Source organism: Histomonas meleagridis (genome assembly GCF_020186115.1).
Source record: "Histomonas meleagridis strain 2922-C6/04-10x chromosome Unknown contig_6, whole genome shotgun sequence".
In the NCBI taxonomy this organism is placed as follows: Eukaryota; Parabasalia; order Tritrichomonadida; family Dientamoebidae; genus Histomonas; species Histomonas meleagridis.
In genome coordinates this window covers 986,230-998,801 of record NW_027150902.1, presented here as the reverse complement: position 1 = coordinate 998,801, position 12,572 = coordinate 986,230, and the positions used below count along the sequence as shown (strand labels likewise).

At 26.4% G+C, this 12,572-nt stretch overlaps 1 protein-coding gene across 1 annotated transcript; it reads left to right on the top strand.

The window, feature by feature from the left end:
* Positions 1 to 6,973: 6,973 nt before the first annotated feature.
* Positions 6,974 to 8,398, top strand: GO595_008140 (Tubulin-tyrosine ligase family protein; the record flags this gene model as incomplete). Its single annotated transcript, XM_067921682.1, has 1 exon — positions 6,974 to 8,398. One exon carries the CDS (start codon positions 6,974 to 6,976, stop codon positions 8,396 to 8,398), a length of 1,425 nt encoding a protein of 474 aa, XP_067771974.1.
* Positions 8,399 to 12,572: the final 4,174 nt, after the last annotated feature.

The window sequence follows — 12,572 nt, the reverse complement described above, 5'->3', positions numbered from 1 at the left end:
ACTGTTTACCGTTGATGTCAAAATCAGCTTTGTCATCAACCAATCGTTCTTCTAATTTTTTGTGATATTTCTCAAACCTATCATTAAACTTCTGGCAATAAATTATATACTTTTGTTGTCTTTCCATTAATCCACTTTGGCGTTGCGATCCCAGTAAATTTTTTCATATTTGCAATAAAAGTTCTTGAACTGCAACTGTTGAATTTATTTTTTTCGACAAAATCACAATATAAATTAAATAAATCAGGACCTGTTATGTTTTTGATTTTTTCGTAATTGTCTCTAGCGAAAATTTCATAACTTGACATTGAAGCTTCTTTAATATTTTCTTTTGCTTCTGTGTTTGGGAATTCTTCTTAAATTTACTTTCGACACATCCATTAACATGAAAAATGTAAATAAATTTTCATAAAATTCAGGCGTGAATGAATCAGCAAGTTTTGAGAAATAATCAAAATCTTGTAAATGCTTATCACTTGTTTTTGTTACAACATATCTTCTATCATAACTTTCAATCTTTATTGGAACATCATTATTTGATACCATTATAAAATTCGCAACATTTTCTTTTTCTCTCATCGGTTCATTCTTTTGATTTATATTTATTGTTTTATCTGTTATAATAGATTTTAACGCATCGGAATTTAAAAATTTGTTAGTATCAATACTTTGTAATTCATTTAAAACCAATAATTTTTTGTTTTCTAATGTTGCGTTGAATTTTCCAACAACTGATTCTATATTCGTAACGTTTTCATTTGCGTATCTTGCCATTAATTTGCAGATAACATCTGTAAAGAATGTATTTTTTCTTGTTCCTTGATTTCCTAATATAACTAAAGCAACTCCAGTTTTAAAATTTGGTTTTTGAAGAATTGATGCTATCCATATCAATATGTATCTATAAATTTCTTCATTTCCATTTGCTATTACTTCTCTGACGTGATCTAAAAACGGTTGTATAATTTCTGTTTTTACTTCATCAAGCTTTTTATGATCATAACCTCTAAAGTAAGAAAAAATTTGAGGATCATTTGAATAAAATTTTAATGCCTTCACTATAAATATTTTTGTGTTTTCTAAATATAAATACCAAGCGGAAACATCTTTTGTTATATTTCCTTCAGTTCTTCTTCCAATAATTATTTTCTTTAGCTTCTGTCTCGCAATATTTTCCGAAGTATAAGAAACTTTAACGCAATCATTCAATGCGTCGTAATCCTTAAACATGAAGACTTCCGGTGTTGAATCACTTACTAAAAAACATTTCTTTACATCAGTTATTGCTTCATCTCCGTTTAAATCATACGGAGCTTTATCTCTATCCATTAGATTGAATGGTACTCTCCTACAACCGTGGAAAATTTGAATGAATAGTATTATAATAGTGGCAGCTACATTCAATCATAATGGAGAATTTGAATGAGGTGTAATTTGTATTCAAAAATTGGCTCTCAATTTGATTTCTGAAAAAATATTCTCATTCAATTTCATTTTGAATAATTTACAATTTTCGCCATGTTTTTTGAACAAAAATAAAATTTGGCAAAGATGCTGAAACAGATATTATTAAATAGCAAGTCATCGACATCGCATAGATTATACATTGCATTAATTAAAATGAATTAAAAGAAACAATTATTATATATCGAATCAAATTACGATCAAGAATTAAGAAATTGTAAAAAATTTAATCGTATCTAAATTACAACACAAATTTTATATCAATGTTACATTAAAATTCATTCTTGACTTAATCAATATTTTATAAATTGATCAATAAATTCGATTGCTTTGCATATAAATTTTCATGAATTGTCATGTTCTACATATTAATTATGTTTTATTAGTTTAAAATTTTATAAAATTTAATTTTTACGACGATCAGAGCAATTAGGATGGAAAGAAAAAAATATGCAATGTTATGTGGAGGTTGAATGGAAATAATTAAATCAATTGCTCATTAAAATAATAATGTAAACATTGATTTGTAAACTTTTTGAATCTAATTTATCATATGAGCTTCATTTCTGAAATTAGAATAAGTTTGAATTCATCTCTAACTAAACCCCATGTTCACTATGTATTATCTATATCAAATGAAAGTCGTTCAAATTATATATTTGCCAAATTATATTCGAATGATTTGAGCAAATGTTGGTACATAAAATAATGAAAAGATACACATATAGGTGAGAATTAGCACATATAAGTGAGAATTAACACATAAGACAATGAAATAAACACATATAAGTGGAAACAAATACAGTTAGTGGGAATAAGCACATATAGATGAAAATTAACATGAAACAATAAAAATCAAAAAGCAGGAAATGAAATATTACAACATTCATTCCACACCATATTTGTCAAATTTTATTTTTATTCAGCAAAAACATGGCGGAAATTGTAAATTATTCAGAATGAAATCGAATTTAAATATATATTCAGAAAACAGATTGAGAGCCGATTTCTGAATGCAAATTACACCTCATTCAAATTCTCCATTATGATTGAATGGGACCTTCACTTTTCGAGAAGGTAGTATTCAAATTTCCCACGGTTGTAATATAGTACCCTTTTTTTCCCAAATTGTCAAAATTACAGGTAACGTTACGTTACAAGTTATAGTTAGCATAATTTTATTTATTTTCCGCACATGCGTTTTTAAAACTTATCGTCAAATTATAATTTCAGTCATTATCTCGTCGTTAATGCTTTCTTTTATTTACAGCGTGTTTGAGCGAGTGCGTAAGCACGAAGCTCAAATAGCTGTGTGTGTGTGTGTGTCAAATGGGATTCTAGAATGACTTAGGAATGATGCACAGTATAATTATGAACATATATGTACAGGAGATGAATCGTGGTATATATGGTTAAATCAGTCGGGTTCAATATTTGCACAATCCCGAGGAAAAGTGGATTTAAGAATTCGTCAGACAATTTCATCGAAGAAAACTTTGATCACAATTTTTTTCACAGGTACTAATTTAATTGCTATTGACGTCCTACCAAAAGGAAGAAGGTTCACTCGAGATTATTTTATTAATAATATAGGAGACATGATATTCAATGCAAATAGGAGATTTCTGCGAAAAGAAAAATGTCTGAATTATAAAATTCATATCGACAATTCAAAATGCCACAATGGATCAAAAGTAACTCAATTTCTGGCCGATAAAAAAATTAATCGAATGCCACACCCACCATATAGTCTAGACATGAGTCCTTGTGATTCCTGGTTTTTTGGAATATCTAAAAAACTCTTAGAGGATGTGGAAATAACGGATTTTGAAATGCTTGTCGATAAATTAATTGACATATGGAATGGGATCTCTTTTGAGGAAATTCAAGCGGTCTATAGGGAATGGGAAAAAAGATGTATATGGATTATTGAACACGAAGGGGAGTACTATCCATCTCAATAAACAAAAATAATTTTTATTTTTTATTCATCAAAATAGGGGTGGGGGCTCATTACTTTATTTTGAAAATTGTTGTAGTTGGAGTATCCCTTCAAAATAGGGATAGAAAGAGTTATTAAAATAGAATTAAAAATAGTAATGAAAAAATACTTACACCAAGAGCAAGTGCTATAGTTTTTAAACTCGATCTTGATGGAAATGAATTTGATGAAATATTTGAATTTGTGATTGAATTAGAATATATGATAGAATTTGTATATGATATAGAAAATGTGTTTGCTTTTGTAAATGTATTCGATTGTGTGAATGTGTTTGATTGTGTAAATGGATGTGTTGACCATGGATTACAATTTTCAATGGTCGTTCCAATTGATACATTAATTTTACCAAATTTTTTTGATTTATAAGAATCTAATGTCATTACATATTTGACAGGAGTATCTTCAAATGCATCATCACTAATATTAGGTTCTGAGTGACCATAATAATAAACGCAAGTTAAAGATTTACATTCAAAAAATGCTTTTTTATCAATTGAAACAACATTTTCACCTATAATAACAATTGATAAATTTTCGCAATGTGCAAAAACTTCTTTATTGATAATAGTTAATGAATTTGGAAGTTCGATTTTTTTAAGAGATCCACAAAAAAAAAAATGCAGCATTTTCAATTGTAGTTATGTTATTTCCAAAAATAATATCTGATAATTTTTTACAATATAAAAATGCATATTGTTTAATTGTAGAGAGTGAATTTGGTAATATAATTCTCTCAAGTGAGCATTCAGAAAATGATTGCTGACCAATACTAATCAGATTTTCGTTAAAAATTACTTCTGACAAGTTAAAGCAACGAAAAAATGCACCATTTTCTATTATAGACAGTAATTTGGGTAATTTAATACTTTCAAGTAAAATGCATTCGCCAAATGCGCTTACATTGATTATCGAAATTCCTTCTCCAAAAATAACTTCAGACAATTTTTTACAATTATAAAATGCGTATTCTCCTATTGCAGAAACTGAATTCGGTAATGAAATTTTTTTGAGTGAAGTACACCGAAATGAATATTTGCTAATCGCTGTTAGATTTTCTCCAAAAATTACTTCAGACAAATTTTCACAAAAAGCAAAAGCATATTCTTCAATGGTAGTTACTGAATTTGATAATTTAATGCTTTCAAGTGCTAAACATTCAACAAATGAATATTGAGAAATTTTAATCAATTTTTCATTAAAAATAACTTTTGATAATTTAGTGCATTTATAAAACGCGCTACTACCAACCGTATTAACATTTTGACCAAAAGTAACATTTGATAAGTTTTTGCAATCATTAAATGCATCATTACCAATTACAGATACTGAATTTCCAATTTTAGCAGATGCTAGATTCATCCACCCACGAAATACATCGGATGGTATTGAAGTAATATTATCAGCGATAATCAAAAATAATGCTTCATTTTTATAGATTGTTGCATTTGTAAAATCTTCCATGGTTTTTATTGTTAATGTTTTTGTTTGATTATCAAATATTCCAAATGCGGGTATCATAAGATAGTATAATATCAGAACAATCATATTTAATAAAATAAAATGATAATGAAAATGACTTATGATTCCAAAAGACACAAAACTAACTTTCATAAATTATTTCACTTTCATAACAAAAATGAAATTACTGGTAAAATGAACACGTAATTAGAATAAAGTATTTTATCATTTGTTGTACAAAAAACAAAGTATTTGTATTGAATAATTTTCAAATTCTTAATACCAATAGTAATCGAATTATTCATAAAAATTAAGAATATAACTATTTTATTTATTATTGAAATACATATCACAGCATCACCACTTTTGCTGAATTTCACTATATATTTTACATTTCCTAATATTAGATTTTTTATAAATTAACTTATATGAGAAATTTAGTTCTTTTGATCGTATATATGATATATGTTTACAAACAATGTTTACAACGATTGTAGAATATCATATATAAAATAAAACAAAATTCATAACAGCATAATAAATATCATATTTTTATTAATATCTTATTTTATATGAACAATAATAAACTATCATTTGTGCGATTTAAATATAATTTTTATTCTTGATTTTTATTTTGATTCAATAACTGAATCAAATATTCACAATGCATCAAAATTTCATCATCCGCATCACTTAATAAGAAGTCATTTAATTTATCCTCAATTTCAGCGTATTCCAAAACCTCATTAATTTGTGGAACAAAATTAAACATTTCAATAAATATCAAGAGAACAATGTCAACAGTTTTTTGGTTCAAAGTATCGATCATATCTACTATACTTAAACCTCCATAAGCTAAAAACTTTTGTGCCCATTCAAGATTTTTCCTATTTCTTATTACAATTGCATAAATTATATCAAGACAATTCACTCTAAACGATAGAGTGCCACTTTTCATAATGTTTGCAATTTTTTCGATCATTTGGACTTCGTTAAAAACATCATCGATTTCATCTCTTTCTAACCTTATTAAGCCAATTATAATTTGGCAACAATAAGAAAACACTTCTTGGTCATATAGATAATAATATTCTACATCAAAGACAGTTTTTTCAACTAAAATTAATTGGATAATTCCAACATTAAATAAAGAAAGAACTTCTTCAAGTGTTCCTTGAATGGATATAACAGACAAAATTCGAAGGGCATACTCAACATAATAATCTCGAAATTTATTTGTGTCATTAAAAAGAATTTTATAACAATAATTTATTATTCCGGAATTAAAAAAATTGACGCGTAAAATTGGGTCAGTTACAACATTTGAGATAAATTTTAAAGAAACTGTAATAGAGATGGCATTGTATGGGACGTCTATATTAAGTTGCTGGATAAATTGTTGGATAATGAAATTTAACTCTGTTTGGTCAGTAATAAAAAATACGATTTTTTCAATAAAAATACTTGCGTTAGAACGAATTTTAAAGTTTTCATTGGGTATAAAGACATTTTCGAAGAATGAGATGATTGGTGTTTTGCTTAGAAACAAATACGAATCTGGAAATGATGCAATATCTATTGAAACATCTTGGGCAAGCAAGACAATTGCTAAAACTTGACTATTTAATGATTGAAATAATTTTTGCAAAAAGCCTATATTTTGAAATGCTGGATGTAATACACCAGCAACCTCCTTTACTAAATAACCAATAATTTGAAGAAGATATTCTTCTTCAATTAATTCAATTTCATACTTTTGATATATCTCTGAAATACGAATGGGAAAAGAAGAAGACATAACCACGTTATATGGAAGGCATCTAAGTGGTTTGAATCCTGAAAACCAATTTATACAAAATTTGAGATAATTAATCATTTCTTCATGAGATGTATTTTGTGAAATGTTAGCATTTACCATATAATTAAATTCATTTTCGAAGTCAGGTGGATATTTTATGTTAACATCCTTTGGAATTGGTTCTCTCCGATTTTGGCCTGAAGCCAAGTCCATTTTTCGACCGTTTGTACCTTTAACGGTTTCTTGACTGGATGGAAGAGATTTATTCATTTTTTAGGCAACATCCTCTTCCTTATAAATATATTACATTCCCTTACATTGATGACCCTCCTACGGGAAGGCATCCTTATCATGCGTTTCTTGTTAATAAAGTAATAGCCGAATTAACTGCAAGATACTTCAATAAATCAGGTTTTCCACATGTTGAAGATTTCAACAAAAAATGGAATGTTTCATGGGGTCAACAATTTGATCCACCTGAATATCAAAGATGTCTTCCATGGCAAAAAATCAACCATTTTGCTGGTGCTTTCTTAATTGGAAAAAAGGGTGAACTCCATAAGAGAATGTGTTCATTAAAACAAAGGGTTCCAAATATTGATTTTTATCCAGAATCATATCTTTCATCTGATACAACAACTTTACAACAAAATTGGAAGAACCACAAGCATTGGATTCTCAAGCCCATCGCTTCTTCTCGTGGTGAAGGCATAACCATTGTTGATAGTTCACAATCAATTTCAATTCAACCCGGTTATATAGTTCAAGAATACATAGAAAGGCCTCTCCTCATCTGCAACAGTCAAAAATTCGATATTCGTCTTTATGTTTTGGTTACATCAATTTATCCGCTTCGAATATATCTCCACGATTTTGGACTTGCTCGTCTTGCAACACATAAATATGGTGGAGAACTCACTGATGTTTGTTCACATCTCACCAATGTATCTCTTAATCGGCATGACTCCTCATTTAATTCTGCACAACAAAAACTTTCGCTTGACGAAATGTTTACCATAATTTCCAAACATGGAATAAGTCGTGAAGAAATTCAGCGGCAATTTAATGAGATTTCAGCCATTGCAATCATATCTGCATCAACGCAAATTCTTGAATATCATCAAAAGTATATTAAATCACGACAAACGTCATTTGAACTCTTTGGCATCGATATATTAATTGACGAAAATCGAAAATGTCATTTAATAGAAGTAAATGTTTCTCCATCAATGAGTGGTAAAGATTCGCAACTTGATTATTATCAAAAGAGCGAAATCATTGCCGAAATGATGAACATCGGGCGCGTCATTGATTGCGATCCGAAACTGAATGATCCATGTCCCGGAATTAGTTTATATGACGATGAATATCATAAAGCGATTGAACAAAAGGTAAATCCAACTGATTGGATGAACCCTTCTTTCGCAGATATAGTAAACATTAGAGACTTTGTGGAAGAAAAATTAACGCTGAAACGCTTTAAGAGAATTTTCCCGAAACGAAAAAATTTAAATAATTTGTTGAAATGTTTCGAAAGGATTAACAAAAACGATTTGGCGTTTGTGGAATGGATTAAAATGTCAAATGAGGAAAGAAAAGACGCATTTGTTAGAGGAGAGAAAATTTACGTGGAAACATTGGATATGATATATAAGAAATTAGAAAATATGAAATGAATAAATAATAGATGAATTGTTTTAATTATTTGATTAAATATTTTTTTTTATTTGAGACTCAAGAAATTTGTAAATATTGTTGCATAGTTTAATTTGTATCACTGCATTAATATCGAGACAAAATTGCTGAATTTATAAAGAAAAAAATTAATTTATTAAAATAATATCTTATAAGAAATGTAATTTATCTTTATTAAGTCAAACAAAAAATGTTATTCTATGAAGTTAGTTATCAAGGTTTGTTGGAGTAAAACCTTTCATTACGGATTCAGGACTCATTGAGACTTCTTTCAAGCGTTGTTCGTCATATTCGACTCCTTTTTTATTCTTGAATATTTCAACAATCTCTGTTTTATTTCTAGCAGCTGCCAGAAGAATTGGTGTCATTCCATTTCTGGTTTTGACATTCATGTCAATCTCTTCCTGTTCGAGTAATAATTTGACAATTTCTGTTCTCCCTGCCCATGATACTTCAATAAGTGCTGTTCGAAATTATTTAATTCATTTCCAAATATTTTTTTGATACAAAAAATAATATGAATAAACAACAATTAATTTAAATAATCATCTTTAGCATTTATATCAATTCCTTTTCTTTCAAGAAGCAGTTTTACAATTTCGATATTTCCATGAGTAGATGCTGTTAGAAGTGCTGTCTGAAATTGTTTAATCAAATATTAAATTAATTTTTGGAATTTGAATAAATTTAATTATAAATTAATTAAGATAAATAAATATTTTTTGCGTTGATATCTAAAGTTTCTTTTTCAAGGAGTAATTTTACAATATCAGTAAATCCTCTTTGTGATGCAATCAATAATGGTGTCATCTATTATTTTGATGAATTCCAAATATATTTTTGGAATATAATATTATAAAATTAGATATTACTATAATAAAATAAAAATCTTTATGATTTATATTAATTCCTTCTTGTTTAAGAAGCAATTTTACTATTTCTGTATAGTTATTTTGTGTTGCAATTATAAGTGCTGTTTCAAATTATTTTAGCAAACACATAATAAGTTAAATTTATATCATTTTTATTGATTTCGTTTGATTTATATTCAAGAATTAATTTGATAATTTCAAAGTATCCATTTTTTGTTGCTAGTATTAGTGCTGATTTAAAAAATATGAATAAATTCCTAAATGAAATTGAAGAAAACACTGTTTTTAATATTTATATCTATTCCTTTTTGTTCCAGAAGCAATTTTACAATTTCTATATGACATTTATGAGATGCAATTATAAATGCTGTTTCAATAAAGTGAAACTAATTCTAAATATAATTTTTTAATATTAAATTTCTTAAAAAAGCATTAAACAAAATGTTAAAATATTTTTTATATTGATATCAATCCCCTCCTTCTCAAGAAGCAATTTTGCGACTTCAATTTGATTATATTCAGATGCAATCATAAGAGCTGAAAAAAATTATTTAAAAAAGCTCTAAATAATTTTTTGAAATTTCAAATAATTATAATTAATATTGAACAAATTGAATTAATATTTATTTCATTAATATTAAAATCACTTTTTTCCAAGAGCATTTTAACAACTTCAGTATTTGATTTTCTAGATATTTTCATAAGTGCTGTATCAATCATATTGAACAAATTCCAAATGTTATTATGAAATTCCAAAGGATTATGAATAACCCAAAATAAAAAAATTAAAAATTTTTTACATTAATATCAATACCTTTATACTCTAGAAGGAGCTTAATAATTCCAATATAACCATTTTCACATGCATACATTAGACCAGTTTGAAATAATATTAATAAATTCCAAATTATTTTAAAAAACATTGAAACATCGAAACAAACATAAAACTCTCGAGCATTAACATCAATTCCATCTTGTTTAAGAAGTAATTCAACTACTTCAATATGACCTTTTTCATTTGCATACATGAATGCTGTTTTAAATAATCTAAATAATCACCAAATACTATTTTTAAACATGAAATTATTAAAAATTAATTCTGGTTAAAACAAATAAACATCTTTTGCATTAATATCAATTCGTTTTTGCTCCAAAAGTAATTTAACTATTTCTTTATAACCTTTTTCAGATGCAAAAATAAGTGCCGTTTTAAATGTTTTGATTAAATTTTAAATATTATATTCAAAAATAGAAAAATATTTAAATTAAACAGTGAATAAAACAAAAAAACATCTCTTACATTAACATCAATTTCTTTATATTCAAGAAGTAATTTTGCTATTTCATTTAAACCAAATTCAGAAGCATAAATTAATGAAGCATAAAATTTTAGAAAAAAACATTGATAATCATGTTAAAACTTTAAAACACTAATACAAACATCAAAAAACAAAAACAAATGTCTTTGGAATTAACATCAATTCCTTTTTGTTGAATAACATATCTAACAAGTTCAATATTTTTAGATGAAACAGAAAAAGGCAATGAATTCTTTGGGAAATCTTTTTCTTTGGTAATATGTTTAACAAGATATAAGTTCCCACTTTTCATTGTAGTTTGTATAATTTCATCATTAAAACTTAAACCTTCTTGTTCCAAAAAAGAAAAAATTTCATAATTTCCTGATTCTATACATTTAATACCTAATTTTGTTATAATTTTTGTTTTCTCTTCTTTTGAAATATTATTATCATAAAGGTAATGAAATATTTCATTTCTATGAAACTCAATTGCTATTTCTAATGAGCCTTCAAATGTCGAATGATATTGTTCACATAAATGAATTATTTCTATGTTACCACCTGCGATTGCATATTTAATTGTATTTGTCAATTTAGAACCATTTAACAATAAAAATTTAAAACAATTAATTGATCCAAAAAATGCTGCATAATCAATTAAAGTAACATTACTATATTTTAAAAAAGAATATTTCTCATAAGGAGATGATTGAATTAATCCACCATAATCAAAAATGGATTGTGATGACATTTCTTGAAGTTTTTCAACTTCATCATTTCGAATTATTTTCGACATTTCTGAAGGATTTCCTTCTTTTATAAAGTGATGATGCAATTTCCAATTATCTTTTTTTAACTCTTCAATATTAATATATTTTTCTCCTAATGTAGAAAAATAAGAATTTAATTCTTCTTCAAAATCTTTTGGTATTATATGCGCAAAATACATATTTGCATAATAAGACTTAATATTAAGCCGATCTTGAATTAAATCAGGTTTAATGAAATTGTTTTCTATCATTTGTGCAATAATATAATTTGATTCGTTTTTATTTATAAGTAAAAGAAATTGTAAAAATACATTAAAGATTTGTGGATTTTGTTGAAGAATTTGTTTTTCACTTTCTTCAATTGATTGCAAATATAAAAAATATATATCAATAGACTTCCTTTGCGAATAAAAAGATGAATATACACATTGACAAAGAACAGTGTTAAATGAATATAAATTGTCTTGATCAAAATATTTCATAATAGATTTAACTATTAAACTAATGTTTTCTTGTCCAAGTTGGAATGTAATTTGATAAATCGACTCTAGATATTGCATTTCTTTATGTTTTAAAATACATTTCACATTTGATTCCATGAATTTATTTTAATCAAAGTCAATCTGCTTAGATGTGAAATAAGGAAATGGTCAAGAAAACCGTCAAAAGTGGAATTTCACTGATATTGAATATTTTACATTTCAAGTAAAATATTTAAAATATTTATCAGCCAAAATGAAAAAGTGCTGAAATTGATCGAATTCTTGCAAGAAATAAAAGTATACACATTTCTGTATGTATTTAAATTAATAATAGTTACTATGTGGCGGACAATAACAAATGTCAAAACATATATCTTTATGTTGTAATTTTTAAGTTTATTGATATTAATGAAAAATATTATGGTTTCTCCATTGAATAAAACCATGATTTTATTTTTAATAACATTTATATATTTGGTTTATAAACCCGAACAATAATTGTTGAAAAGAAAAAATGGATATAACATTTATTCAAGTCAATGCTTTGCGCATTATATCATATATTATGATTATATCTTCATGCTTTTTCTTTTTCCTTTTAATGCAAATAGTTACTATTGAAACAATAATTAAAATAACAACAACAGCAGAACCAACAGCAATTAAAACGATTTGCAGTGTTGTTAAACCTTTTTTATGTTTATTTTCATTTTCTTCAATTATTATTGTA